The sequence below is a fragment of the Capra hircus genome, chromosome 10 (genome assembly GCF_001704415.2).
Source record: "Capra hircus breed San Clemente chromosome 10, ASM170441v1, whole genome shotgun sequence".
Taxonomy (NCBI): domain Eukaryota; kingdom Metazoa; phylum Chordata; class Mammalia; order Artiodactyla; family Bovidae; genus Capra; species Capra hircus.
Window position 1 is genome coordinate 20687548 of NC_030817.1, and position 27866 is coordinate 20715413.

General features: G+C 44.7%; 1 protein-coding gene across 4 annotated transcripts in view; it reads left to right on the forward strand.

Moving 5' to 3' along the window:
- MAP3K9 (mitogen-activated protein kinase kinase kinase 9) overlaps positions 1–27866 on the forward strand; it is an 85875-nt gene that overhangs the window by 43552 nt on the left and 14457 nt on the right. For 2 of the 4 annotated variants that reach the window (XM_018054016.1, XM_018054018.1), the window contains exons 3-8: positions 5105–5285; positions 15811–15959; positions 16896–17071; positions 22112–22352; positions 24765–24890; positions 26593–26746. In XM_018054016.1, coding sequence (XP_017909505.1) covers positions 5105–5285; positions 15811–15959; positions 16896–17071; positions 22112–22352; positions 24765–24890; positions 26593–26746 — 1027 coding nt within the window. The remainder of the gene's footprint in view (positions 1–5104; positions 5286–15810; positions 15960–16895; positions 17072–22111; positions 22353–24764; positions 24891–26592; positions 26747–27866) is intronic. The other 2 variants (XM_018054017.1, XM_018054019.1) reach the window with 1 other exon arrangement.

Sequence of the window (27866 nt, forward strand, 5' to 3'; positions counted from 1 at the left end):
GAAAACATGTTTGGAGGAAACTATGCTCCACTCTGTTTTATTTTTTTATTTTTTATTTTTTTTGGATTCAAGTTTATTTTTTTATTTTTTTTTTTAACTTATTTTTTTATTTTATTTTTTTTTTATTTTTTATTTTTTTTAAATTTTAAAATCTTTAATTCTTACATGCGTTCCCAAACATGAACCCCCCTCCCACCTCCCTCCCCACAACATCTCTCTGGGTCATCCCCATGCACCAGCCCCAAGCAAGCTGCACCCTACGTCAGACATGGACTGGCGATTCAATTCTTACATGACAGTATACATGTTAGAATTCCCATTCTCCCAAATCATCCCACCCTCTCCCTCTCCCTCTGAGTCCAAAAGTCTGGTATACACATCTGTGTCTTTTTTCCTGTCTTGCATACAGGGTCGTCATTGCCATCTTCCTAAATTCCATATATATGTGTTAGTATACTGTATTGGTGTTTTTCTTTCTGGCTTACTTCACTCTGTATAATTGGCTCCAGTTTCACCCATCTCATCAGAACTGATTCAAATGAATTCTTTTTAATGGCTGAGTAATACTCCATTGTGTATATGTACCACAGCTTTCTTATCCATTCATCTGCTGATGGACATCTAGGTTGTTTCCATGTCCTGGCTATTATAAACAGTGCTGCGATGAACATTGGGGTACATGTGTCTCTTTCAATTCTGGTTTCCTCGGTGTGTATGCCCAGAAGTGGGATTGCTGGGTCATAAGGTAGTTCTATTTGCAATTTTTTAAGGAATCTCCACACTGTTCTCCATAGTGGCTGTACTAGTTTGCATTCCCACCAACAGTGTAGGAGGGTTCCCTTTTCTCTCCACTCTGTTTTAAAAGGTAAAGCTTTCCCTTTTAGCAAACAGTGCTGGGAAAATTGGATATTCACATGCAAAAGACTGGCAATGGACCCCTATCTCATATGAATACAGAAATTAACTAAGAATGGATTAACAACCTAAATGTGAGAGCTGAAACGGGAACACTCTTAGAAGAAAACATAGGGGCAAATCTTCATGAACTTGGATCTGGCAGTTCTTTGGGATTACATCAAGAGTAGAAACAACAAAAGGGAAAATAGCTGGAGTGGACTTCATCTAAATTAAAAACTTTTGTACATCAAAGACCATTATCGAGAAAGTAAAACGCCTATAGAGAGGGGAAAATATTTGCAAATCATGTGTTTGATAAGGGTCTAGAATCCAGGTTATATAAAGAACTTATAACTCAGCAAAAGAAGGACAGACATTTCTCCATAGGAGACGTACAAGTGGCCAACAAGCATGAGAAAAGATGTCCAGTGTCATTAGGGAAATGCAAATCAAAACCACAGTGAGATACCACTTTACATCTAGCAGGATGACTCTAATAAGAAAAAGGAAAAGGAAAATAGCAAGTATGGTGAGGATGCAGAGAAATTGGAATCCTCATATGTTGCTAATGGGAATGTAAAATGGTTCAGCTACTGTGGAAAATAATTTGATGCTTCCTCAGAAAGTCCAGCAGAGAATTACCATATATCCTAATAATTCCACTCCTATGTATACACCCCCAAAAATGGAAAACAGGCACTCAAACAAGTATATGTGCACATATATTTATAGCAGCAGATTCACAATAATCAATAGATGGAAACAGCCCAAATGTCTATCAGTGGACAAAAGGAGAAACAAAGTATGGTATATACATATGATGGAATACTATTCAGTCGCAAAAAAGGATTAAAGTCCTGGTGTGAGCTACCACGTGGGTGAAGCTGGGAAACGTTAGAAAGCAAGTTGGTGGTTGCCAGAAGCTAGGAAGAGGGGAGAACGGGAATGATGTGTGATGATAATGTTCACTTGCTAAGTTGTGTCCAACTCTTTGTGGCCTCATGGACTGCAGCACACCAGGCTTCCCTGTCCTTCACCATCACCTGGAGCTTGCTCAAACTCATGACCATTAAGTCAGTGATGCCATCCAACCATCTCATCCTCTGCTGCTCCCTTCTCCTCCTGCCCTCAATTTTTCCCAGCCTCAGGGTCTTTTCCAGTGAGTTGGCTCTTTATGTCAGGTGGCCAAAGTATTGGAGCTTCAGCTTCAGCATCAGTCCTTCCAGTGAATATTCAGGGTTGATTTCCTCTAAGATTGACTGGTTTGATCTCCTTGCTGTCCAAGGGACTCTCAAGAGTCTTCTTCAGCACCACGGTTCAAAAGCATCACTTCTTCGGCACTCAGCCTTCTTTATGGTCCAACTCTTTACATCCATGCATGACTACTGGAAAAACCATAGCTTGGACCATATGGACTTTGTTGGCAAAGTGGTGTCACTTTTTAATACACTGTCTAGGTCTGTCATATCTTTTCTTTCAAGGAGCAAGCATCTTTTAATTTCACAGCTATAGTCACCGTCTGCAGTGATTTGGAGCCCAAGAAAATAAAGTCTGTCACTGTTTCCACTTTTTCTCCATTTATTTGCCATGAAGTAATGGGACCAGATGCCATGATCTTAGTTTTTTGAATGCTGAGTTTCAAGCCAGCTTTTTCACTCTCCTCTTTCACCCTCATCAAGAGGCTCTTTAGTGCCTCTTTGCTTTTTGCCATTAGGGTGGTATTATCTGCATATCTGAGGTTCTTGATATTTCTCCCTGCAATCTTGATTCCAGCTTGTGCTTCATCCAGCCTGGCATTTCACATGATGTACTCTGCATATAATAGCTGTTTAATGGATATGGGGTCTCCTTTTGGGGGTGATGAAAATGTTTTGGTACTAGACAGAGGTGGTGGTTGTATGGCATTGCAAGTGTGCTAAATGCTGCTGGATTGTTCAGTTCAAAATGGTTAATTTTCTGCTTTGTGGATTGCATCTCAGTTTTAGAAAACTACCAAAAAAACGGCTTTCACAAACTTTGTTGCTTTGATTGTTAATAGTAATACATATTTGGTAGATACCAGTATTTCAGGACACTATTCTTGAGAACCCATTGACTGCAACCATCTGCTAGAATTACTGACTGCCAGGATTATAACTTCTCTCCTTTGCTGTGGGCAGGACCTCTAGGCCAGAGATTTCTAACTCCCATGCCTTCAGGGGCCCAACTTGTTAGAACAGATGTTTGAGGTCGTCTGGATGTAAGGCAGCAGAGTCATGGAGATTAGGTGGAGCTGGGCTGGACGGGCACTGCCTAAAGGCATCCCAGTTCACATAAACTGCCCTGGGCTGCCTCTTGCCTGTTTGCGTCTTTCGGCTATCCCTCTTAAGCCATCCAGAGACTAATATGTTTAGAAAATCACCTTCAGTAGGCCATCCTGTTTCTAAAAGTCCGTCTCCTGTCATAGCATCTAAACGTCTCTGCCTTCCCGTTCCAGCATAGGCTCTGAGAAAGCTCAGCTGGACTCATGAAGCATTGTGAAACCATAACCCTCCTCCCACTGCACCCCGTCCCAGCCACCTGTCCGGTCCTGTCACCCCATTGGATCTGTAAGGGGAAGGGCCCTCCCAGAGTCTTCGATTTACAGGTGGCTCAGAGAAATGCTCGGCACCAGTCACCGCCACTGCGGCGGGCATGGTGGCTTCTGTGGTGCCGCTTCCCCAGCAGTCTGAGTGCTTATTAGTCTGTTCTCTCTCAGAGAAGGGGAGAGAGGCACAGAAGAATCCGGGAAGATATTTGTGATTAGATGAGATGTAGAAAGTTGTTTGTTGTTTGTTTTTATCTCCCAAGCATTCCAAGGCTGGGACCCATTCAGGATGATGGAAGCTTGGAGTGGGACGGGGGTGTGTCAGGGGTCAGGGGAGCAGGGGAGAGGGTGTGGAGGAAAGAAACTTGGTCCATTAGATCCAGGGAGTGGCTGGTGCTGTTTTCTTTTGTGCTTCTATCCCCATAGCTGCTTGTCATCCCTCTTTGGGGCTTCCCTGGTAGCTCAGTGGTAAGGAATGCACCTGCCAAGCGGGAGACGTGGGTTTTCTCCAGGAAGATCCCCTGGAGAAAAAAATGGCAACCCACTCCAGTATTCTTGCCTGGGAAATTACATGGACAGAGGAACCTGGTGGGCTACAGTCCATGGGGTTGCAGAGAGTTGGACAAGATTTGGCAACTAAACAACAACAATCCCTCTCTACTGCTGATTTTCTGGGATACACACAGGACATAGAAAACTTTGACCCACATCCTTTCATTGTGTAACAATTTAGTGGACGTGTGCTGGATGCAGTTCAGGGGGCAGGAAAAGAAAAGTACAGTTGTATGACTAGAGGGGTTGACTTCAGCTCTTGTCCTAAAACCCACCCCCTTCTCCTGCTCTTCCCATTTAGACTTGAATGGCAGAGAGAATCTTCCCTTCTCTGAAATCCTGTGCACAGAGCTCTGAACTCCAGGTGGCTCAGCATCTGGGCCTCAGAGGGGTGCTAACCCAGGGGCCCTGGGAACCGTCCCAGCTGTGGAAATGGAGGCTTGGCTTCCTCATGTCTCAGGAGCTCAAATTAAGGGGAAAATCTCTGCCCGCAAGATATACTTTCATAAGACTCTAAATAAAGTCACTTGCAGAGGCTCATGGAAACTGTTCAGACACTGTCTGAAAACCTTAGAAGTCCAACAAGCACCTCCACTCTTGATGGTTTGAGAGTGGTGAAAGCCCTGGAGTGCCCTGGAAGAGACAGGAAGCCCAGGGAGCTTCTCAGGAGAGTGGGCTGTGACCCCCTGCTCTTCTGTCCTGGGGTGTGACGGGGCCCTATGGTGTCATGGTAACAGAAGAAGCTCTTGAGTCAGGCTGCCGGAGTTTCAGTCCTGGCTTATTAGTTGAGTGACCTTGGAAAATGTATTTAGTGGCACTGAAGTTTCCTCATCTTTAGAGTAGCCATGGCAATAGTATCTACCTCATACAGTTGTTGTGAGGGTGGAAGATCATGCCTGCAATATACCTGGCACCAGAATGAGTACATCCGAGGTGTTTACGGATGGTGGCTCCACCATCCACCCACGGTAGCCGCACGACGGAGCCTGCAGGTGGGGCCCAGAGGAAGGCGGGAGGGCTCTGTATTGGGTGGCTTCCTGTCATTAATGCAGACTCTCTGGTCTCTTCTGTATTCCTTTCCTTGTCCAGTACTGATCCTCCAGAAGGTGGAGAATGGAGATCTGAGCAACAAGGTTCTGAAGATCACTGATTTCGGCCTGGCTCGGGAATGGCACCGAACCACCAAGATGAGCGCAGCCGGGACGTATGCCTGGATGGCCCCTGAAGTCATTCGTGCCTCCATGTTTTCCAAAGGCAGCGATGTGTGGAGGTAAGGTCCAGAGGTGAACAGTCAGCCTTCCCCAGATGTATTTTCACTGCACAGATGCCTCAGGCCTTGGAGAATTGGTGTACAATCCCAGGCACCCCAAAGAAGGCCTGGGTGACCTCTTCAGAGCGATTTATACTAAATTCCGCACTGCTGAATGACAATTTCTAATGCTTTATCAACCAGAAGTCCCCCCCAGTGCTGTGGTATCAGTTCTATGTAGGCTTCTTTGTGTTGGCGACTGATTCCTAAGAAAGACCAGGAGATTCTAGGGGCAGTGTGTACTGACCTACGGGATGGTGGGGGACCCAGGCACTCCTGGAGACCTTCCCCACAGTCACCCTGGACTCCTTAGCATCAGTGGCTGTTACTGATGAACTTGTTCTCACTGTACGCTCTTCAGCTGATGAGTATTGTTTGTGCTGTCTGTTTTTTCTGGGTGGGCTGGAAATTATCCTTTCCAGTTATCCAGTTAAGCTTTTGGTTAAGGATCTGTCTTGTCTGTTGAGCACTGATAAAGACATGAGAAGATGGGTCTCAAGCATGTGCCCAGAACTGCAGGGTCAAAGGTTAGACCAACCCTCCCTCTAGTAAATGTCAGCCCAAAAGGTCACAAAGACATGGAGCTAAAGATCTTGTTCCCACTAATGGGAGAATGAATATCTACAGAGTCTAAGCATCCGTATGGCTGTGAGACAGGAGCATCACCTTGGTTTACAAAAGAAAAGACTTTAGATCATCTTTATATCTAGAAGTCCAAGGACTTATAGATCATCATTATATTTTGTCTATGAAGTTGTTGCTTCTCACTGTGTTGTAAAGCGAGCTTGTTTGTGTGTGTATTTTAAATAACAGCTTTATTGAGATATTGTTCACATACCATAAGGTGTACCTTTTAAAATATATTTAAGTCAATGTTTTTTTGTGTGTGTGAATTTACATGGTTTTACACTAATCATCATTGTTACTAGTTTCCTAAAGCTGCTTTAACACATTACCACAAACCTGATGGCTTACAACAGTAGAAAGTTTTAGTCGAGGGGCCAGAAGTGTGAAATGGGTGTCAGTCGAGTCTCTCTCCAGAGACTCTCTGGACTCTCTCCAGTCGTGCTCTCTCCAGAGACTATAGGACAGATTCTGTTACAAATAAGGATTCTAGGTATTAGGACTTGGATATACCTTTTGGGGCCACCATTCAACCCATGACAAGCAGAATATTTTTTATCACTCAAAAAAGCCTTCAATACCTATTAGCAGTCATTCCCCAATATCTCCTATCCCTGCCCTCACTCTCTGGAAACCACTAATTCACCTTCTGTCTCGATGGCTTTGCCTGTTTGGGACATTTTGTATAAATGGAATCACACGGTAAGGGGTCTTCTGCATCTGACTTCCTTCATTTGCGTATTTTCAGGATTCATGCATGTTGTAGCATGCATCAGAACTTCATTTTTTTAATAGCTGAATAATATCCCATTGTATGGATATACCACAATTTGTTTATTCATTTCATTAGTTGGACTTTGGGGTTGTTTCACTTTTTGTCTAATGTAAATAATGCTGCTGCAGACATTTGTGTGTAAGTTTTTGTGTGAACATATGTTTTCAGTTCTCTTGGGTGTATACCTAAGAGAGAAATTTTCTGAGTCATATGGTAATTCTTTATTTAACTTTTTTGGGAAGTGCCAAACAATTTTTTTGTTTACCATGGCTTACTGTTAGCAACACACGAGTGTTCCAATTTCTCTATATCATCTCAACACTAGTTATTTTTTATTGTAGCCATTTTAGTGGATGTAAAGTGGTATCTCGTGGTTTTAATTTGTATTCCCTAATTAATGATCTTGAGCATCTTTTCATGTGCTTATTGGTCATTTGTAGATCTTCTCTGAATAAATGTGTTCAAATCCTTTACCAGTTTTAAAATTGAGTTATATTGAATCCTTACATTTTTATGTTGAAAGAGTTCTTTATATATTCTACATACAAGAACCTTATCAGGTACATGGTTTGCAAACATTTTCTCCCATTCTGTGCATTTTCTTTTCACTTTCTTGACGTTATCCTTTTAAACACAAGCATTTTAAAATTTTGGTGTCCAGTTTATCAGCTGTTTTTTGATTGGTTGTGCTTTTTGGTGTCCTATCCAAGAAACCAAGTCATGAAGTTTTATACCTTTGTTTTCTTCTAAGAGTTTTATAATTTTAGCTCTTAACGTATAGGTCTTTGTTCCGTTTTGACTTAATTTCTGTATGTGGTGTGAGGTGGGGGCATAATTTCATTATTTTTCCTGTGGCTATCTAGTTGTCCCAGAACCACTTGTTGACAGGACTGTTTTTCTCCTTACTGAATTGTCTTGACATCCGTGTCAAAAAGCAGTTCGCCACAATGTAAGAGTTCATCTCTGGACCCACCTCTACTCCACTGATCTGTGTCTGCCATTATGCCAATGTCACCTGTTTTTAAGCACTATAGCTTTCTAGTAAATTTTGAAATTAGGAAGTGTGAGTCTTCCAACTTTCTTCTTTTTCAAGATTATTTTGGCTATTTGGATCTCTTCAATTTCCACATGAATTTTAGGATCTTTTTGTCCTTTTCTGAAAAGTAGGCAGCTAGAATTTTGTAAGGATTGTGTTAAATCTTTAGACCACCTTGGGGAGTATTGCCATCTAAGGAATACTAAGTCTTCCAATCCATGAACATGGGATATCTTCCTATTTATTTAGACCTTCTTTAATTTCTTTCAATGATGCTTTATAGCTTCTGAATATTGAATCTTATTTCCATGCACATTAATTACAGGGGGAAGTAGCTATTGCAAAGAAAAGAGTTTTCCTTTCCTTCAAATATTTGACCAGATCTCATTAGGTTAAGCTATATCTTGATAGTCAACTGTTTTTGACCTACAAAAACAGCAATTTCATACACTTCAACTTAACAGTTTCTTTACTTGACTGTTGGCTAATTAGATTAGTTGATGTGTTAATCTAATTGGCTATTACAAAGAGACCTATCAATGAAAGAAATGTATTTCTTTTTCAAGGAGTAGTCCAGCCTGTCCAAACTGGTGGAAGAGCTGTGCACCTTGAGATGGTTTAGGAACTCAGATTCTTTCAGGATCCCTCAGCATGTTGTTCTTATCTGAACAGTTACATCTGAGTGACAGTTACTTCTGCAGAAGTATTGTATTTATATCCCACAGAAAAGGGGAAAGAGAGCTTATCCATAGGAAGCAGCTTGTCTTTAATTTGGAGATGACTCCAAAAGTAGGTATTTTTATTTCCATTTTACAGATGAGGTAACTGAGGCTTAGATGATTGAAGTTAGTTCCCTAGGTTCACCCAGGTGCTAAAGGTAAAGCTGTGATTTGAATTAGATATGTGTCTCTTGAAAATCTGTGCTTGCAGCCACTTCACCATCTGTGTACTCTTAATCCTGTACTTTGGGCACCCTCTTCCAGGGGGATTGGCCCATGGTCCATCATGCCTGAGACCTAGCAGGATGTCCCAAGAGGGCCAAAGCATGTCTAGGAACTCAGGACAAACTGGTTCCCAAACTGACTTATAATGCATTACTCCTTCAAGAAATGTTTATTTAAAAATTACTTACTCTGTGTTATGACCAAGCAAGTGTGCTCGCTTCCTGCTGCATAATAGAAAGACCTAACACCGAGACTTTTGCAGAGAAAAAGTTTTTATTGCAGTGCAGCCAAGCAGGAAGCAGTGCTCAGATCTGTCTCCCTAATCAATTGATCCAATACTTTGGCCACCTGATGGCATGTCATTGGAAAAGACCTTGATGCTATAGAAAAGATTGAGGGCAGGAGGGAAAGGGGACGACAGAAGATGTGATGGTTGGATGGCATCACCAACTCAATGGACATCAATCTGAGCAAACTCCAGGAGATGGTAAAGGACAGGGAAGCCTGGTGTACTGCAGTCCAGGGGGTCACAAAGAGCTGGACATGACTTAGTGACTAAACAACAACAAATCAGTCAGCTGTTGAGTGGGACATTTATGGGGAAGTAGGGGATAAGAGGGGAAGGGACTGGGAAATGATTGGTGGAAAGTGATTTTCAGTTTCTGGAGTTCTTTGCACAGTCTCGACTGCTCTTCATGCCACTGCGTGGGTTGCATGTGCAAATTCAGGGGGCTTCCTTACATTATGTGAGGTGGATTTTCAGCCTGTAATGTGTGAAGTTCATTATCTAAGTTCACTATTGGTTGTCCTAGTCCCTCAATGTGCCTTGAAGGAGGCTCTCAGCAGGTTGTTTTCTGTATCTGTGGTTTCCCTGGTTTTCTGCAAAACAAGCTTGATATCCTCCAGGTGTCATTTTATTCCTATCTCGTTTCTACCTTATGGGCCTTCAGTGCGGGAGGTAATGGTATGGTTTCAGTGTCAGATGCTGGGCTGAGCCTGAGTCCAACCACCTTTCCTTGCACTCCCCTACCTGCCTTCACTCTGCTGAACTCATCCAGGGCCTTGGGCTACTGCAGTTGCCAGGTGCCCAGGGCCAGCAGAGTGTGTCTCAGTGTTCTTCAAGGATAGTTCTCTGGACCTGTTCCATGCTGTGATGGGGGGTAGGATGAGAATGGCCCAGACTCCCTCAAGAAGACATTCTTTTCCTCTGGCTGTGCTGTGTAGGGAGGGCAGTGGTGATAGTCGGAAGGCATCCTCCCATGGTAACTCCTTACCTGTGGTGTGTAGGATGAGGTGGGGGCATTTTGTTAACGATTTTAAGTTTTTTAAATGATAGAAGGAAAACATGTTCACTGCAGAAAAAAAAATTGGAAAATATGGATAAACAAAAGAGAAAAAGAAAGAAAAGAAGACAATCACCCACAGCACACTTCTAAAGATAATCTATGATGACATTTTGGTGTGTTTATTCCTGTTCCCATGATCACCCACCCGTCCCTTAAAATGGGATCATTTCTGTTTTGTAAGCTAACTTTTTGAATGTAATACAGCATGAACATATTGCCTTTTTTTTTTTTTTGGTATTTATCCTTTTTTACATGAATGCTCATGCTTTTTTTAAAAAATGGTTATGTGTATTTTTTATGATTCTTGCTCTTTGGTTTTTTCCAGTATTTATTTTTAATTAACTTATTTATTTGGCTGTGCCAGGGCTTAGTTGTCATACATGGGATCTTTGGTTTGGGGCATGTGGAATCTTTAGTTGCAGCATGCAGGATCTAGTTCCCCAGCCAGGGATTGAACCTGGGTTGCCTACATTGGGAGCACAGAGTCTTAGCCACTGGACCACCAGGGAAGTCCCCACATTGCCATGTTAATAAGTATTTATTATGTCAATAAATATATTAACATGTATATTTGTAAATAAATTAGTAAATATGTTGTCATTTTGAATGAGGGTCTGGTTAACAATAAGAAGAGCAATTGTAGCTACCTCACAGCTTGCAAAGTGCATTCACGTATAGTAGTTCAGTTGTCTTTGCCAAAATTATTAAATGGTCAGTGTGGTTCCTGCAACCTGGGGTCCCAGCTGATGACCAAGTGCAGGAGCCCATTCAAAGGACACCATCTCCTTTTAGAGAGTGGACCCCTGAGCTGACAGTCTTAAAGTCCATGCAGGTTAATAAGAAAAACAGCTCTGGCCCAGGACAGGTGCAGAATTGCTGTACCTTTGGTTCGGAAGGTGTTCACTCTCAGCCTTTCCTTCACCCCTCCCCCACATCCAGCATTACCCGTGGAAAGGATTACTGCATCTCTGAAGGTGGTTAATGATTGACACAGGGTGCATTCCCGAGGGTTTGAGGTTGGGCTCTGAGGACTCTTGGGAAATTACTGGCAGCCCTGTGAGAGCTGGCAGTTCTCTCAGTGGAAGGGATGCTGAAGCAGAGTTCTAGCTGAGCTGGTTCCGGGAGGCCACTTGTAAATGGTCTTGAACAGACTTCTTGACCTTCTCTTAACCCTGGGAGGGCAAGAAAATAGGCTAAACCCAAGGTAAATCATGTCTACCTCTCCCCAGTGGCTCAGATCCACTTACTGGGTGTTTCTGAGTCCCCATTTTGGACTCTGTTCCTGCCAAAGGAACACCAGACCTTCATTTATATCACCCACCTTCTGTTATAAAAATACAGAGGAACATTGGCAGAGGAACACTTTGACTGGTTAATTCATCCCCAGAAGGGCTCCTTCCCTGAATGCTAGTGCCCCTCCAGACGCTTTCTCATCTCAGGCCCTTGCCGTGGAGAAGCACGCAGCATTTTCCAGCAATAGGTGGCAGTTTCAGGATGCTGGATAGTTATTGTTATTTGTTCCTTGCAACTTTTCTGTGAGGTGTTGGGATTGCTGGCTCTGTTACACGGTTGAGGAAACAGGTTTGGAGAGGTGAACTTGCTTCCTCAAGGTCACACGGCTGTAAGTGTTGAAGCAGGCATTTGGCTTAAGTCTAAGTCTTTCTTGAGCAGCACTTCTCCCACTTCTCCTTGTTGTAGAGCCCTTCAGATGGAGTGGAATGCCCATGAACAAAGGACCAAGACAGGTGAGAGCAGAGCTGCCCTTGTGGAAGCTGGAGGGGAGGGCCCCTGGCTCCTCCCTCTTCCTGGTGGCCTGAAACATCACCCTGGAGTAGAACACAGTGTGAAAACCATAGCAGGCAGGACTCGAGGACACAGACAGGATACGTTTGGATCTTTGGATACGTTTGGATCTTTGAAAACACCCTGTTTTTCCAGGTCATTAGGGTTGGGATATCGATTGTCTTTACCTATATGGATGAAAGGGGTTTGGGGAACATTGAGTTTTTATTCCTCAGACTAGAAGTAGGCAGTAGTGCCAGGAACACACAGCCATACACGGGAATGACTCTAGCATGGAATCTAGGTAGCAATGCCTAGAACTCGTAGAGGTCCCTTGATGGGTGCTGCCCAGCATGGCTGCTGTCTGGATAAGTCACCTGAGAGGTTTGGCCAGAAGTGCCCTGGTGCAGTTCTTGATGGTATTTGGGGCTTACTCTGTGGCACCTGGTGCAGCCTGTGGAACAGTCTGGCTGTGCCCTCACTCCTACATCCACGCATCAGCTCATTCACTATGTGAGGGTGTAGGCGTACCGGAGCCTGGGCAAGGTCCTGAGAATGCAAAGGTTATGAACCGGTTGTCCCTGCCCTTTAGGAGACCACAGGCTGGTAAACAAACAAACTGAAGGGCTGAGTAACACGTCGGGGTGTCAGGGAAGGCTTCCTGAAGCGTCCAGTTGTTCCCATCAGTGTCAGACTAAAATCCAACTTCCTGTCAGGACAAGACAAGACCTGTAACTACCAGTCTACTAGGCTATTCCCCCCACTCTGTCAAAATACATGAAAAAAACGTATAGTATCTGGAGGGCTCACTGGGAGAAAGACATTGCCCAAGGAGACTGGCCAGTCCACTCTGAGGGTCCCTCTGTAGAGACCCCTGGGATGCCCTGGCACAGAGGTAGGCACGTTGCTTTCCTTTGGAGCCATGCCAGGCCACTTGGAGCCCTTTGAGGGCAAGTCCACACCCTTTTTAATGCTGATCCTTGGCCTCTGTTCCTCCCTTAGCAAAGTTTTGCTCAGGGTTTAGCTGCCTCCTGCCTCTGTCCTGGTCTGATGTAGGTGACCTTCCTTTGCGCCCTCATAGTATTTCTGTTGTGATTTCTCTCTTTGTATTCTAAGTAGTGTTTTTTCTGTTCCTCTCACTGATTTCTTTGTGGATAAGATCTGTGTATTTTAATCCTATATTCTAGTGCTTGGCATTGAGTTTGATGCATATTAGATGTTTAAAATGAATGAATAAATGGTGGTGCATTTGAATCAGATCTTGAAAGATAATTAGCAGAGTTTACCAAGCAGAGAGAAATGGTAGAAGGGCATGCTGGGGAGAAAGAATTGAGAATTGGCCCAGGTCCACTATGACTTACTCTATATACAGCCTTAATGCTGTTGCTGCTGCTGCTACGTCGCTTCAGTCGTGTCTGACTCTGTGCGATCCCATAGACGGAAGCCCACCAGGCTCCCCCATCCCTGGGATTCTCCAGGCAAGAACACTGGAGTGGGTTGCCATTTCCTTCTCCAATACGCCCTTAATAGATGTGGGTAAAACTTAACTTTCCTCTTCTGAAAAATGATAATATTTATCTTGCAGGTTTGTTGTAGGGATTCAAGAGGACACTGGTAAATGTCTTAGCGTGCGGTATGTACAAGATACCGTGGTCAAATAGTTCCTGGGTTTATTATTCTTTTTAACATTAATATGTCTTCTTGTTGATTGTAAACTACCGATGAGTATTACCAAAAAATTGAGGTTCGTGTTGCAAATAAAAGGAAAGCCCCTCTTCCGACTGCCCATGGCCTCAAGGTTTCTGTTCCTGAGTTATTCCTGGAAGGAATAATTACATGAGTAGTTAATAACACTACATGAGTTTGCCTGGTTGTGATTGTGAATTCATAGGATAATTATTCCACTCAACTCTGTATTCCCAGTTCTCTAACTCCAAGGACAAATGAAAAGAAATTCTTCATGCGCATTTAAAAGGGAGGGAGGGAACTTGAAGCTTGCCCCGCTGCACCATTGCAGTCCACCCTTGTGAAACTCGCCCCTTTGAATTAGACAGAGTTCATTGTTATGGATGTACTCATGCTGGTCATGGGCAAGAATCTACTCAGCCTAATGGGCACTGAAAGAAATCTTTCACAGGAACAAAATCTGTTTATTTCTGGTGGTCATCTCTCTGCTTTTCTAAAGCTAAACAAACAATGTATCTGTTGCCATATAATCCAGCAGTCCCACTTCTGGGCATATACCCAGACAAAACTGTAATTTGAAAAGATACATGCACCCCTATGTTCAAAGCAGCACTGTTTACAATAGCCATGGAAACAACCCACATGCCCATCAAGAGAGGATTGGTTTAAGAAGATGTGGGTGGTATATATATTCAATGGACTATCACCTGGCCATTAAAAAGAATGAAGTAGTGCCATTTGCAGCAACGTGGATGGACCTAGAGATTATCACACTAAGTGAACTGAGTCAGAAAGAGAAAGACAAACACTATATATGTCACTTATACATAGAATCTAAAATATGACACAAATGAACATATCTACAAAATAAAAACAGACTCACAGATGTAGAAAACAGATTTGTGGTTGCCAAAGGGGAGGGGAGTTTTGGATTAGCATTGCAAGCCATTATATATAGGATGGATAAACAATAAGGTCCTACTGTATGGGCTTTCCAAGTGGCTCAGTATTATAGAATCGGCCTGCCAGTGCAAGAGACATGGGTTTGATCCCTGGGTTGGGAAGATCCCCTGGAGAGAAAATGGCAACCCACTCCAGTATTCTTGCCTGGGAAATCCCATCGACAGAGGAGCCTGGTGGACTGCAGTCCATGAGGTCAAGTTGGACATGACTGTAACTGAGCACACACACACACTGTATAGCACAGGAAACTATACATGATATCCTGTGACAAACCGTAATGGAAACGAGTATGAAAAAGTATATATGTGGGGGGAGTGTGTGTGTGTGTGTGTATACTATTAAAAAGCAAATACTTTGCCAACAAAGGTCCATCTAGTCAAAGCTATGGTTTTTCCAGTGGTCATGTATGGATGTGAGAGTTGGACTATAAAGAAAGCTGAGCACCGAAGAATGGATGCTTTTGAACTGTGGTGTTGGAGAAGACTCTTGAGAGTTCCCTGGACTGCAAGGAGATCCAACCAGTCCATTCTGAAGGAGATCAGCCCTGGGATTTCTTTGGAAGGAATGATGCTAAAGCTGAAACTCCAGTACTTTGGCCACCTCATGCGAAGAGTTGACTCATTGGAAAAGACTCTGATGCTGGGAGGGATTGGGGGCAGGAGGAGAAGGGGACGCCCGAGGATGAGATGGCTGGCTGGCATCACCGACTCAATGGAGATGAGTTTGGGTAAACTCCGGGAGTTGGTGATGGACAGGGAGGCCTGGTGTGCTGCAGTCCATGGGGTCACAAAGAGTTGGACATGACTGAGTGACTGAACTGAACTGAATCACTCTGCTATACAGTAGAAATTAAATACAACATTGTAAATCAACTATACGTAAATAAAATTTAAAAGAAAATAATATATCTTGTGACTAAAGCTGAAGTTTTCTTAAAGCAGAAAAAAATAGATTCCTGGGAGCCTTCCTCTTCATCCAGTTTATTACATTCACAATAGCAACCACAGAATAGCTGTGGCCCTTGAGCAGTGATTTAAACAATAGAGCATTCATTTCACGATAGCCTTGTCCAACTGCTCATGTTATTCACACTTCACAGATGAGGGATTTGAAGAATAAGACTTTGAAACCTAGTGTGCTTGACTCCAGAGTTTTTGCTCATAGCCAGTAGGGCTTGGCTTCCCTTTTATATTATGGCAGTATGTCTGTTCTGTAAGTCTCCCTACATGTTAGAGAAGATGTGGGATGCTCGTCAAAGCCTCATGAGCTATTTCAATGAAGTTAACAGCTGTGGTTCATTGTATGACTTCTGTCTTCTTCCTCTCCCTAGCTACGGGGTGCTGCTTTGGGAGCTCCTGACTGGTGAGGTGCCCTTCCGGGGAATCGATGGCTTAGCAGTCGCTTATGGAGTGGCCATGAACAAGCTCGCCCTTCCCATTCCTTCTACATGCCCGGAACCTTTTGCCAAACTCATGGAAGGTGAGTGACCCCTGGCTGGAACAAAACTGGAGACTGTTTGACCTTTCTGTCAGCACTGGATAGAGTGTGGCCAGTTCTGCATAACCAGTAACTGGAAGAGGAGGTGAAGTAGGAGTCACTCGAGGAGGAATCCTAAAGATGGTTACAAGAGTTAGCTCAAGATGATATCAGCACCCTGCTGCACTGGCGTCACCCACGTCCCTTCTGTCCATCTAGTGACTATAGAACTTAACTTAGAAACTAAAGGCTGCTATCCAGTGCTGCGGTATATTAGTTAATGCAAAATAAGAAAGGATAGTAGCTTTTATTTCAAGACCTCTGAGTGTCTTATGTGTAGAAATGAAGGCGATCCAAGAAGAGAGAAATTCTAAAAGCCATCTAGTTAGGTCCTGTGATTTTTATCAGTGAGAAACCCTAAGCTGAGAGAGGTTAAATGGATAGGTGGCCACTCCGTTAGTTAGGGACTGAGCTGCGAGTAGCTAGAATTCGCTTTTTCTGGGCCCCCTGCTCGTGCTTTTCATCTCATCAGCACATCAAGGAGGGGAAGGGTAGCTCATTTATTTGCGGGAAATCGAGGCCCAAGGTATAACTACCCATTGTCACACTCGGAATCACGTATTATACTAACTTGATAAAGTGTGGTGGTGGTACTTGACGCATGAAAACTCTTTGGACTTGCCTGTCTTCTGCTAAATGAGGAGAACAGAGTGGGTGCAGAGTTGCTCTGCTGTGTTTCCAGTTTCTGTCTTGATGACTGTGATGCTGGGCAGCTTGCTTTACCTCCTGAGACCTGTTGGGGCTTCCCTCAATGCCCGTTTCTCTGTTTCTGCAAGAAGAAATGAGAGATGGTGTTCTGTCAGATGAGGTCCCGTGACATCCTAAGTCTTCTGTCTGCCTCTGTCCATTCATGCCTCCTGACTCGTGTGCTCCATGCAGATTGCTGGAATCCTGACCCCCATTCACGCCCATCTTTCACGAGTATCCTGGACCAGCTAACTACCATAGAGGAGTCTGGTTTCTTTGAGATGCCCAAGGACTCCTTCCACTGCCTGCAGGATGACTGGAAGCACGAGATTCAGGAGATGTTTGACCAACTCAGGGCCAAAGAAAAGGTAAGAAAGAGAAGCGGAAGGCGTGTGTTGACTCAGTGGACCTTCTCCACTGGGGCCTCTGAGCAAGTCTGTGATGTGGCCACCTTCCTGCTTGGTTTGTGATATCAAAGCAGCTTTTTCCTTCCTGGCTTTATGTGGAGTGTTCTCCAGGCCTCAAGTGAGACCTGAAATGATAAGAGAGTTTTTCTCTCTTTTGGAGATGTGGTAGGAATAAGTGGAGGAGGGCATGGCAACCCACTCCAGTATTCTTGCCTGGAGAATCCCATGGACAGAGGAGCCTGGTGGGCTACAGTCCACAGGGTCACAAAGAGTTGGACACAACTGAAGTAATAACAGGAATAAGTAAGGGAAGTCGAGTCCAAAGCTGTCCTTGCAGAGTGTCTACTTCACTGTCCAAACTGGAGGAGGAGCACCACTGGGCAAGTACCGACAGGTTGTCTCACTCTGGCAGCTGGACAAATTACAAGAAGGTTCTAGAAAGGTGTCTTGGTTCTGCAATGGACTCATCAAAGGGGGTTAACAGGATATAGGGATACTTGAACACTGAGAACAGTTAGCAGAACATCCTGCCAGTGTCTTTGGGGATCAGGATCAGAAACAGCACATGGGTTAAAAATACCATGAGAAAGGGCTCAAAGGCTGAACCAACTGAGGAGTTCAGAGACTCATAGCCCATTAGAGATCTGCCTTTTAGTTTTGGTGACCATTCTCTGAATGGCCCCGTTTTATGCCGTAGTATCTAGCTAACAGTCAGGGTCCACATGGAGGAAGCTAATCCAAATCAAAGCAATTATGTTGCTTGTTCCTCGGGACCTGCAGCTCGGGGCATGAGGGATGTCCATGGGTAGACTTGGTTAATTTCTTCTTTCCATTCTCCCTCCCCACTGTGGAAATTCGGAAAGCAATATAATAGCAGTGTCTAAAATTGTCTTCATGGCTTCCCAGTTCTTTCACTTGGAAGGTATGAAGAGACCTTTTCATCCGTTTTATCCAGGAGTCTTATGCCCTCTGCTACAGCATGTAGGGCAGGTGTTATTAACTTTCGCATCTCAGAGCAGTATCTTAGCAGATCAGTATCTACCTAAAGTCATACACCTAGTAAGTGAGAAGGCAGGATCTTGAACCAGGGCCTTCTGGTTCCAAAACCGTCTCTTCTTTCCAATATCATTGTCGTTCCCTAAACAAATGACTTAAAAATCATTTCCAGAGCTGATCTGAGGATGCAGAGGTTTTGCTGCGACATAGCAATCCTAAGCCTGGTTTTGCTGTTCAGTCGTGTCTGACTCTGTGGTCCCATGGACTGTAGCCCACCAGGCTCCTCTAATTCTGTCTATGGAATTTCCTGTCTGTGGAATTTCCTAGTCAAGAATACTGGAGTGGGTTGCCATTTTCTTCTTCAGGGTGTCTTCACAGATCAGGGATCAAACTCATGTCTCCTGCACTGGCAGGTGGGTTCTTTACCAGCGGGCCACCAGGGTACTGTTTGGCAAGTCAAGGAGCATTCTGCAGGGGGATGCAATGAGCTTGTGACAGTTCTTTAGCTCGGAGAGGGGGTGGACCCTCACTGACCATTGAGCGGAATGATTAAAAGAGACTGTTCCAATTACTAATTATATTCCAACTAGAAGAACCCCAGAGTTCCTGACCTTTTTTGAATCACTAACTCCTGTTTTCGTTTCTTTCTTTTTTTTTTTTTATTGAAGTGTAGTTGAATTATGGGCTATCCTGGTGGCTCAGCAGTAAAGAATCCACCTGCCAATGCAGAAGACTCAGGTTCGATTCCTGGGTTGGGCAGATCCCCTGGAGAAGGGACTGGCAACCCACTCCAGTATTCTTGCCTGGAGAATTTCATGGACAGAGGAGCCTGGCAGGCTAGAGTCCATGGGGTCACAGAAGAATCGGACACAACTTAGTGACTGAACTACAAAAACAAATTGAATTACTGTGTTGCGTTTGTTACTGCTGTACAGCAAAGTGATGCAAGTATACGTGTGTGTGTGTGTATATATATATATGTTTATATTCTTTTCATATTTTTCCATTACGGTTTATCACAGGATATTGAATATAGTTCTCTGATTATTTCTTTTGATTGATAACACTATAAGGGTACCAACCAGTAAGAAAAATGAAAGCTGGATTTTGTCAGAAAGTAGATACTAGGAAAAGTCAAACCAGTTCTCATAAGAGCTAACACGTGTAGAGCATGGGCTATATGCCATGCTCTAAGTAATTTATATGAATTCTTACATAATCTTGCATAAAAAGCTAGTAATTGTTTTAGGTAATACAACCCTGTGAGGTTGGTGCTATTACCTCCATATTAAATGTGATGCCCATTTTAACTTGCCCAAGGCCACAGATTCAACCACTCTGTTTTGGAGTCCTTGCCTTGAGCATGGATGCCTCTCCATTATAAATCTTGGAGTTCAGCAAGTGAGGGTAAGGATAGATGATGAGCTTTCTCTCTGGAGAGATTCCTCTTAAATCATTGTATGTGAAAGGCGTGATTTATATAGTATGGAGTTGATGCCCAAATAGATGTTCTACAAGAAGGGGATTTACCATGTTGGAGGGGTGCCAGGTATATGGTGCCATAGGCCAGTACTCCATAAATGTCCTGGTTTCCCATATAATTCACTCTTCAGGTTAGCTCAACCTGCTGCTCCCTTGTATGTGAGGATGGATTGGTTTCTGGGCTGGGGTTCGAATTTCCTTAAAGGAAGGAGTTTAGACTCAAGCCATTCCTTAGACAAAAGCATGTAGGAGAGAGGACCTAGGAAGGCTGAGAGTAGGTTGAACTAATTTTAGCTTTCCCATTTAGCAGCAAAATAACCAACCAAGAATAATTTTTCTGAATCTTCTACATGTTTTTGTTCTGATGGTGAAAACAAGAAAGCCAAGGATTTGGAGGGCACACAGCAGTCAATCTGTTCATCAGAGAAGAAGTTCAGAAGTTCAGGCTCATTTCTCAGGCACTTGTGATGAATGCATATTACCATAAAGAAGGGTTGCGTTTATAACACTGTCTTCTCCTTTCCTCATTTCTTTCGTTCATTGATTCAAAGGTGAATCAGCAACTAATGAGCCAGCCTTCAAAGTGCTCACCCTCTTCTCATTTCTATTCTATCACTTTGATGGACATTAGCAGGTAGTCTTGCAAACAGAAGGCAAGTTGAATGAAACACTCCTTTCATCAGAATATTTTATTCCCATTTTGCCTCTGTTCTGTCTTCTGTTCTCTGCCTGCTGCTCGGCTTCCCCAGTATTGTGTTCACATACTTTTTTTCTAGCCCTGGGTTCTATTTCTATATTTTTTTCGAGAGCAGAATGACTTCTTAGAGTGGAGCATTTCGTTGAGAATTTTAAGTTCCAATCACAGGAGTGTTGCTCTGGCTGCTTTATTGGGGAGAAAAAATAAGTCCCCGCTTTTTAGACCTGGTTCTCTCATGTTGTTGACATGAAAGCTTCTGAAATTTTAACCCTCTGCTCCCACCCCATTTCAATCCTGAAAGTAAAAGTGTTAGTTGCTCAGTCATGTCCGACTCTTTGCATCCCCGTGGACTGTAGCCCACCAGACTCCTCTGTCTGTGAAATTCTCTAGGCAAGAATACTGGAGTGAGTTGCCATCCCTTCTCCAAGAGATCTTCCCAACCCACGAATTGAACCCGAATCGCTTGTGTCTCCTGCATTGGCAGGTGGGGTTCCTTACCAGTTGAGCCACAGCCTTTCTTCACTTCATCATGGGCCTACAGTAACCAGTGTTAATAGTTTAGAATCTATAAAGTTGTTTACGGATGCTTTATTCTCTTTCCGGGGTTCTATCCTATTTCCTGATGCTGTAATTTCCTGCCTCTTCCTAGGAACTCCATGCTGAGTTCATTTATAAATTCACGCAGAAGGACAAAGGGAAGGCAAGGAAGAGGTTCTGCCCACCCAGTGTGGTAGTGTTTCTAGAGCAAGTGCCTGGCAAAGACTTCAGGAAGTGTTCTTGCTTCTCTTTGCTGGGCTGTCTCTGTCCCTCTAGAGCACGTGGTTGCCCTTTAAGATAAGATGAAAGTTTCAACCACATGCTTCAGTGGATTCACTGAACCAAGGTGAACCAAGATTTAGATGACATGCCTCATGAACCTTTTGAACAGCCACCCTGGGAATGTATTTATTTTTATTTGCATGTTAGGTGATGCCTGGAGTATGACTCATTTATAGCAGGCTCATTTTTAAGCTAGATTACCTTAAGTTGGCTCTGGTTTTTAAAAAATTTCCTTTATGTAACAGAAAAACAAATCAAAATAGAACCGAGACTATTATATGATTATATGATCATCATCATATGATTATGATTATATTTTCTACCTAAACTTTGTTGTTTTTCCTGGTCACAGATAATTTTAATCAATCAGTCAAGGTGGTGTTGTTATTCACTCCCTAAGTTGTGTCCAACTCATTGTGATCCCATGGATGCAACATGCCAGGCTTCCTTCTCCTTCACTATCTCCTGGAGCTTGCTCAAACTCATCTCCATTGAGTCAGTGATGCCATCCAACCATCTCATCCTCTATCGCTCCCTTCTCCTCCTGCCTTCAATCTTTCCCAGCATCAGGGTCTTTTCCAATGAGTCAGCTCTCCGCATCAGGTGGCCAAAGTATTGGAGTTTCAGCTTCAGCATCAGTCCTTCCAATCACTATTCAGGGTTGATTTCCTTTAGGTTTGACTGGTTGGATCTCCTTGCAGTCCAAGGGACACTCAAGAGTCTTCTCCAGCACCAGGAACTCTCAGCCCCCTTCTGTAGGGCTTGGCTTGTGGCTACCCTAGCTGTGTACTCAGGATGTCTCTTCTGAGCCTGTCCTCCCTTACCATTTGGGGTGGTCAGGTGTTCATTTGCTGACTAGCTATCCAGCACCTCCATCTCCTCCAGAGAGTGAAGTGTGGGGCATTAGAGGAGAGCTGTCCAGGTTGCTGTGAGCACTGCTCTCCCAGGGGTGAGCCCCCACACTGTCCCAGGGGGTGCCCCCTTTGATGGTTCTACCTGCCCGGCAGGAGCTACGCACCTGGGAAGAGGAGCTGACACGGGCCGCGCTCCAGCAGAAGAACCAGGAGGAGCTGCTGCGGCGCCGGGAGCAGGAGCTGGCTGAGCGGGAGATCGACATTCTGGAACGAGAGCTCAACATCATCATCCACCAGTTATGCCAGGAGAAGCCCCGGGTCAAGAAGCGCAAGGGCAAGTTCAGGAAGAGCCGGCTGAAGCTCAAGGACGGAAATCGTATTAGCCTCCCTTCTGGTTGGTACCTGGGAGACCTGGGGGAGGGCTTCCCAGGTGAGGCTCGTGGTAAAGTACCCACCTGCCAATGCAGGAGATGTAAGACCAGTGGGTTCGATCCCTGGATCAGGAAGATCCCTTGGAGGAGGGCATGGCAACCCACTCCAGTATTCTCGCCTGGAGAATCCCCATAGACAGAGAAGCCTAGTGGGCTACAGTCCATGGGGTCACAAAGAGTCGGACACGACTGAAGCAGCTGAGCACGCACAGCCTAGGGGAAGCATGAGTGGGCCGAGGGGCTCATGCGCCATGGGGTCTGTGGGAACCAGGGACTGGGCTCAGAAACGTGCGATCCCAGGTTCCTTATAGAGCTGGTTGGAAACCCCAGGTTCTATTCCAGGGAAAGCCTGGCCTGCTGAGAAGCTCCACCCTTCCAAGGGGGATTTTGGAGTGTGACTGCACACAGAACATGAGGGCAAGGCCATGACCGTGGCGAGGTCCAATCTGCTAGAAAGCATGGCCGTGCATACAGGCAATTCTTACTGTAGGAAAACCTGGAGAATGAAGATGTCACTGGGGTAAAAGAATCCCAGGGTGAGTGTGCATATGTGCCTATGAGATAAGAAGACTCCTGGCTCTGCAAAATAACTCAGGGTTTCCGTAATAATTAGTTCTCTATGTGCAGTTGAGATTAGGATGAGTGTTTAAGAATCTGATTTACACGTAACCTTTCAGAAACACATTAGTTGAGCAAAGGTACATTTGCAGTAGGTACCACCTTGGGAAAATGCAAAGAAGTAAGAAACTATGAATTAGAGTCTTTGGAGTTTACATACCCACGGAGAGAGGTGAGTACTCAAGTGTGTGTTTATGTAGATCAAAAAGTTCATTGTATTCTGAGCCTGTCAGTCCCCAGGAAGCAGGCTTATTAGAAGTGTAAGAAATCAAAGGAAAATAGCATAACGGGAGCAGTAGTAGATGATTTTAAGCACTGGGATGGTGGCTTAGGTACAGACAAGAGAATCCAGTTAGTGAAATTCAGTGAGTGTTGCTGTGCATTTTTTTTTTCAGGCAACACAGAGTCTTTAAGCATCTCTGAAGCAACGTGCCAGCATCTTGATGTGTGCTAAGGAAGCAGATAGAAAAGCCATGGATCCCACCTCCAGGGAGATCACCATCTAGAGGGGAAACCTAGGTGCCCACAGGCAGATCTTTGTGATAAGCCCTTCAATAGTCGGGGAGAATGAAGCCTAGAAACTCAGAGAATGTACATTTTACATTCCTCATGCTCTGATGTAAACGCTTTTGGAATAAACCGGAACTTGGACCATTAACTGCATCTCCCTCACTTTCTCAGGTTCCATGGGTTAATCCTGTTACCCTGCACTTAATGAGAAGCATCGGTCTCCCTGCTTTGGTCCCTGAGAAAAGGAGATGTATACTAATAGATTATATGAGACAGAGTAGTTTATGTAGTTTATATTAGATTTCCTAGAATAATCAACTGGGCTTCCCCAGTGACTCAGTGGGTAAAGACACCACATACCACTCAGGAGACACAGGAGATGTGGGTTCTATCCCTGGGTCAGGAAGATCCCCTGGAAAAGGAAGTGGCAACCCACTCTAGCATTCTTGCCTGAAAAATCCCATGGACAGAGGAACTTGGCTGGCTACAGTCCAAAGGGTCGCAAAGAGTCAGACAAAACCAAGTGACTAAGCACACACACACAGAATAATCGACAAGGTCTCATGATATTTTAAAAATTTATTCCAAGTAGGTACTTGCTACCTCTATGTACATTACATGGACAGCTTTATGAAAACAGTCTAATGAAGTTCACTTGGGTAATGAAGCTTCCGTCTCTACATACATCCAGCTGCCACATCCCTATGGGAAAAAGAAATGATTCTAAAAGAGAACATTTCCCAGTTGAAACGGAGCTTCTCAGGACATAGTGCCCATCCCTCAAGGCTGCCAGCAAGTGTCATTTCTCTCATAGGAATTTTTTTCAATTGAAGTAGAGTTGATGTGAAATATTATACAAGTTTCAGGTGCACACATAATGACTCACCATTTTTAAAGGTTATATTCCATTTATAGTTATAAAATATTGGCTATATTTCCTGTTTTGGACCACATATCTCTGTTGTTGTTGTTTAATTGCTAGTGTCCAGCTCCTTTGTGACCCCGTGGACTGTAGCCCACCAGGCTTCTCTGTCCATGGGATTTCCCAGGCAAGAATACTGGAGTGGGTTGCCACTTCCTTCTCCAGGGGATCTTCGCAATCCAGAGATCGAACCTTGAGTCTCCTGCATTGGCAGGCAGATTCTCTACTACTGAGGCACCAGGGGAGCCCTTATATCCCTGTAGTTCATAAGAATTTGATGATGGGAAAATTCTAACACACACACTTCTGTTTGTCTTCCCCTAAGCAGACTTCCAGCACAAGTTCACGGTACAGGCCTCGCCCACCATGGATAAAAGGAAGAGTCTGATCAACAGCCGGTCCAGTCCTCCTGCGAGCCCCACCATCATCCCTCGCCTTCGCGCCATCCAGTGTACGTCTGTTTCCCAAGTTAGCTGGGGCCAGAACACACCAGGCCACCTGTCCCCTGCTCTGTCCAGCCACAGACTGGTCAGGCTGGCTCCGTCCTAACTCTGCCACCTCTCTTGGACAATATGTGTACACATCCACACGTGTGAGGGCTTCCTAGGTGACGCTAGTGGTAAAGAACCCGCCTGCCAATGCAGGAGACCTCGGAGACGCAGGTTCAGTCCCTGGGTTGGGAAGATCTCCTGGAGAAGGGCATGGCAACCCACTCCAGTATTCTTGCCTGGAAAACCCCATGGACAGAGGAGCCTGGTGGGCTACAGTCCATAGTGTTGCAAAGAGTCAGACGTGACTGAAGCGACTTAGCATGCTTTCACTCACATATGTATGCAGGCCCTTACCCCCATTACCTCATCTCTCTGTGAACTTGACCCTGCCTCCTCTACCTTTCACTATTAGCCAGATACCTGCAGAGGGGTTTGTGGGTGTTGGCTGGATCTTTAGTGAATTACAGAGTAATTTGGGATGTGATGAAGGTACCCTGGACTTGGGATCTGGTATATTTAGGACTTGGGACCTCTGCTATATTTGGGGCATTGTGGTGTTTCTTTGGTCCATGCTTCCTAGGAAGGGGCTTTGTCAAAGTGCAGGTTCCAAGGTAAACTTGCCAAATACTTTACAATAGTCCAAATCTGAGCCAATTTTATTTTATGATGGTGTTTATTAAAAAAAACTTAGGTATACACACACATATATACATATATTCCTAGTGTGTGGGAGGGAGAGGTTGGAGGGGCATATGCCCTAATTTAAAGATAGAGAGATTTCATCCCAGAGAAAACCCCCCAAGACCTGAATTTTTGGCTTTCCTTGAAAAATCAAGTCAAATCAGTGGGTTCTTTTTTTCGTGTGCTCTGTATTTTGCCTCAGTCCCATTAACTCTTTGTTTTTTGATAACTGGCTCCTTCCATTCTCCCCTGGGGAAGGGAATGGCTACCTACTCCGGTATTTTTGCCTAGAGAATTCTATGGACAGGGGATCCTGGAGGGCTGTAGTCCATGGGGTTGTGGAGTCGAAGATGGCTGAGCAACTAACACACTCCTTCTCCTCATTGATGATAAAAGGCCAGTCTCTGAAGAATTTGGGTTTTAGCCCTTGCTCTAAGGTGTCAGGGTCAGGAGAAGGTTCCTCCTCCCCTCTCTGTTATATTTCTCCAGGCCTGTCGCTCCCAGTCCCTAACTTCCCTCTCCATAGTGTTGAACTTCTCACTTCCTTGCTTTCCAGCACTTTCTTACCAAAATTTCTTCACTTTTACATCATCTTTACTCCTAATCTCTCCCACCTACTTTCTCCCTCCCTCCCCCCAACATCATCCCCCAGGCCAATTCCCACCCACCCAACCCCAATAAAACATGTTCCCGAAGTCAGGTCTGTTTGGAGCTCTGGTGACTGGCTGGCCAGGGTGTCCACCTTCCACTGGACTCAAGAATCTGGGTGGTTTTCCCACATTTGGCACTTTGAGGGCGCAGAGTGAATGGTGGCTGGGAACTCCCTTACATGCCCGGCGGGGCACAGAGTTGGGCACAAAGTCTGACTCCCCCACACCTGCAGCTCCAGTTATGTGAGTGTGTGTGTCTGGTCGGGGAGAGGCTAGTTTAGGGGGACACCACTCTGTTTTCCTAATCCCATGTGACCTTTATTATTCACAGTGACACCAGGCGAAAGCAGCAAAACCTGGGGCCGGAGCTCTGTGATCCCCAAGGAAGAGGGGGAGGAGGAGGAGAAGAGGGCCCCCAAGAAGAAGGGGCGGACGTGGGGGCCAAGTACACTTGGTCAGAAGGAATTTGCCTCAGGAGACGAAGGGTAAGAGCCAGATGATGGGAAATGCTTTAAAAATGCGGCATGAAATACCTTTTTCTCTGTTGTGTGTTTCACCTTGTTCAAAGAAATTACATGCCTCTTGATCTTTACAAGAAGGTTTTCCAATTGCCTTGTTCAGGAGTTGGCACAGTTTTTTCATAAAGGGCCCAGTAGGAAGTATTTTAGGCTTTGTGGGCCATGTGGTCTCCGTAGTAACTACTCAGCCCCACATGGTGGTAATGCAGAAGCAGCCACAGACCATGGACAATATGTGAATGAATGAACATGGTTGTGTTCCAGTAAAATGGGACAAAAACAAGTGATGGGCAGGATGTAGCTCATGAGTTAGTTTGCCAGCCCCTGGAGCATCCTGTTCAGAGGAGCAAGTAGCCCAAGCATTTGGCACTTGCAAGGAGTTCCGCCTGTGTTTTACGTACACCTGGCTCTTGTCCTTAAAGCATCTGCCCAGAGGAGAGAGAAGGAAAGGCGAGACAACAGGGCTCTTGAGCAGAGGCTTGTCCTGAACCAGAGGCAGGCGGAGCTACCCGGCCCTGGAGGTGCAGGTGGAGGTCACTCCACGGCCACTAACCCTTCTCTACGAGCCCACCCCATAACCACGCTAATGTGTGAGAGACCCCTCTGGACAAAGCACACAGCAGGCCCTGTTGCCTTGGATGTGCTCGTGTTCTCACTGAGGGTTTGTGGCCCACGGGCCCTGGTCTTTCATAGACCAGTTGATTGCAGTGTGGTAGTGAAGTGCATGAACACTGACTCCAGGCTGCCTGGGTGTGAATCCCGACTCCTCCACACCCAGCAGTGGGGCCTTAGGTATCCTCATCTGTTAAATGGGGATTCTCTCCATACCCGTCTCATGGAGTTGACCCTGAGTAAGCTTATCTTTGGGAAGTCCCTTAAAAGGTGGGCTAGCTCATAGTAAACTTGCATAAATAAACTTATGTAAAGACTTACTCTGATTGATTCTTCCACGCTTCTCATGCAATTCTGCTTCATACCTGAAGAATGCACGTGATGGGGTATACTTCTTATTCTTGTGTTAGAATCTAGAACCATATTTCTTGACTTTTCTGAGTGTGAGGATAAGCAGCAGCCCTCTTCCTCCTTT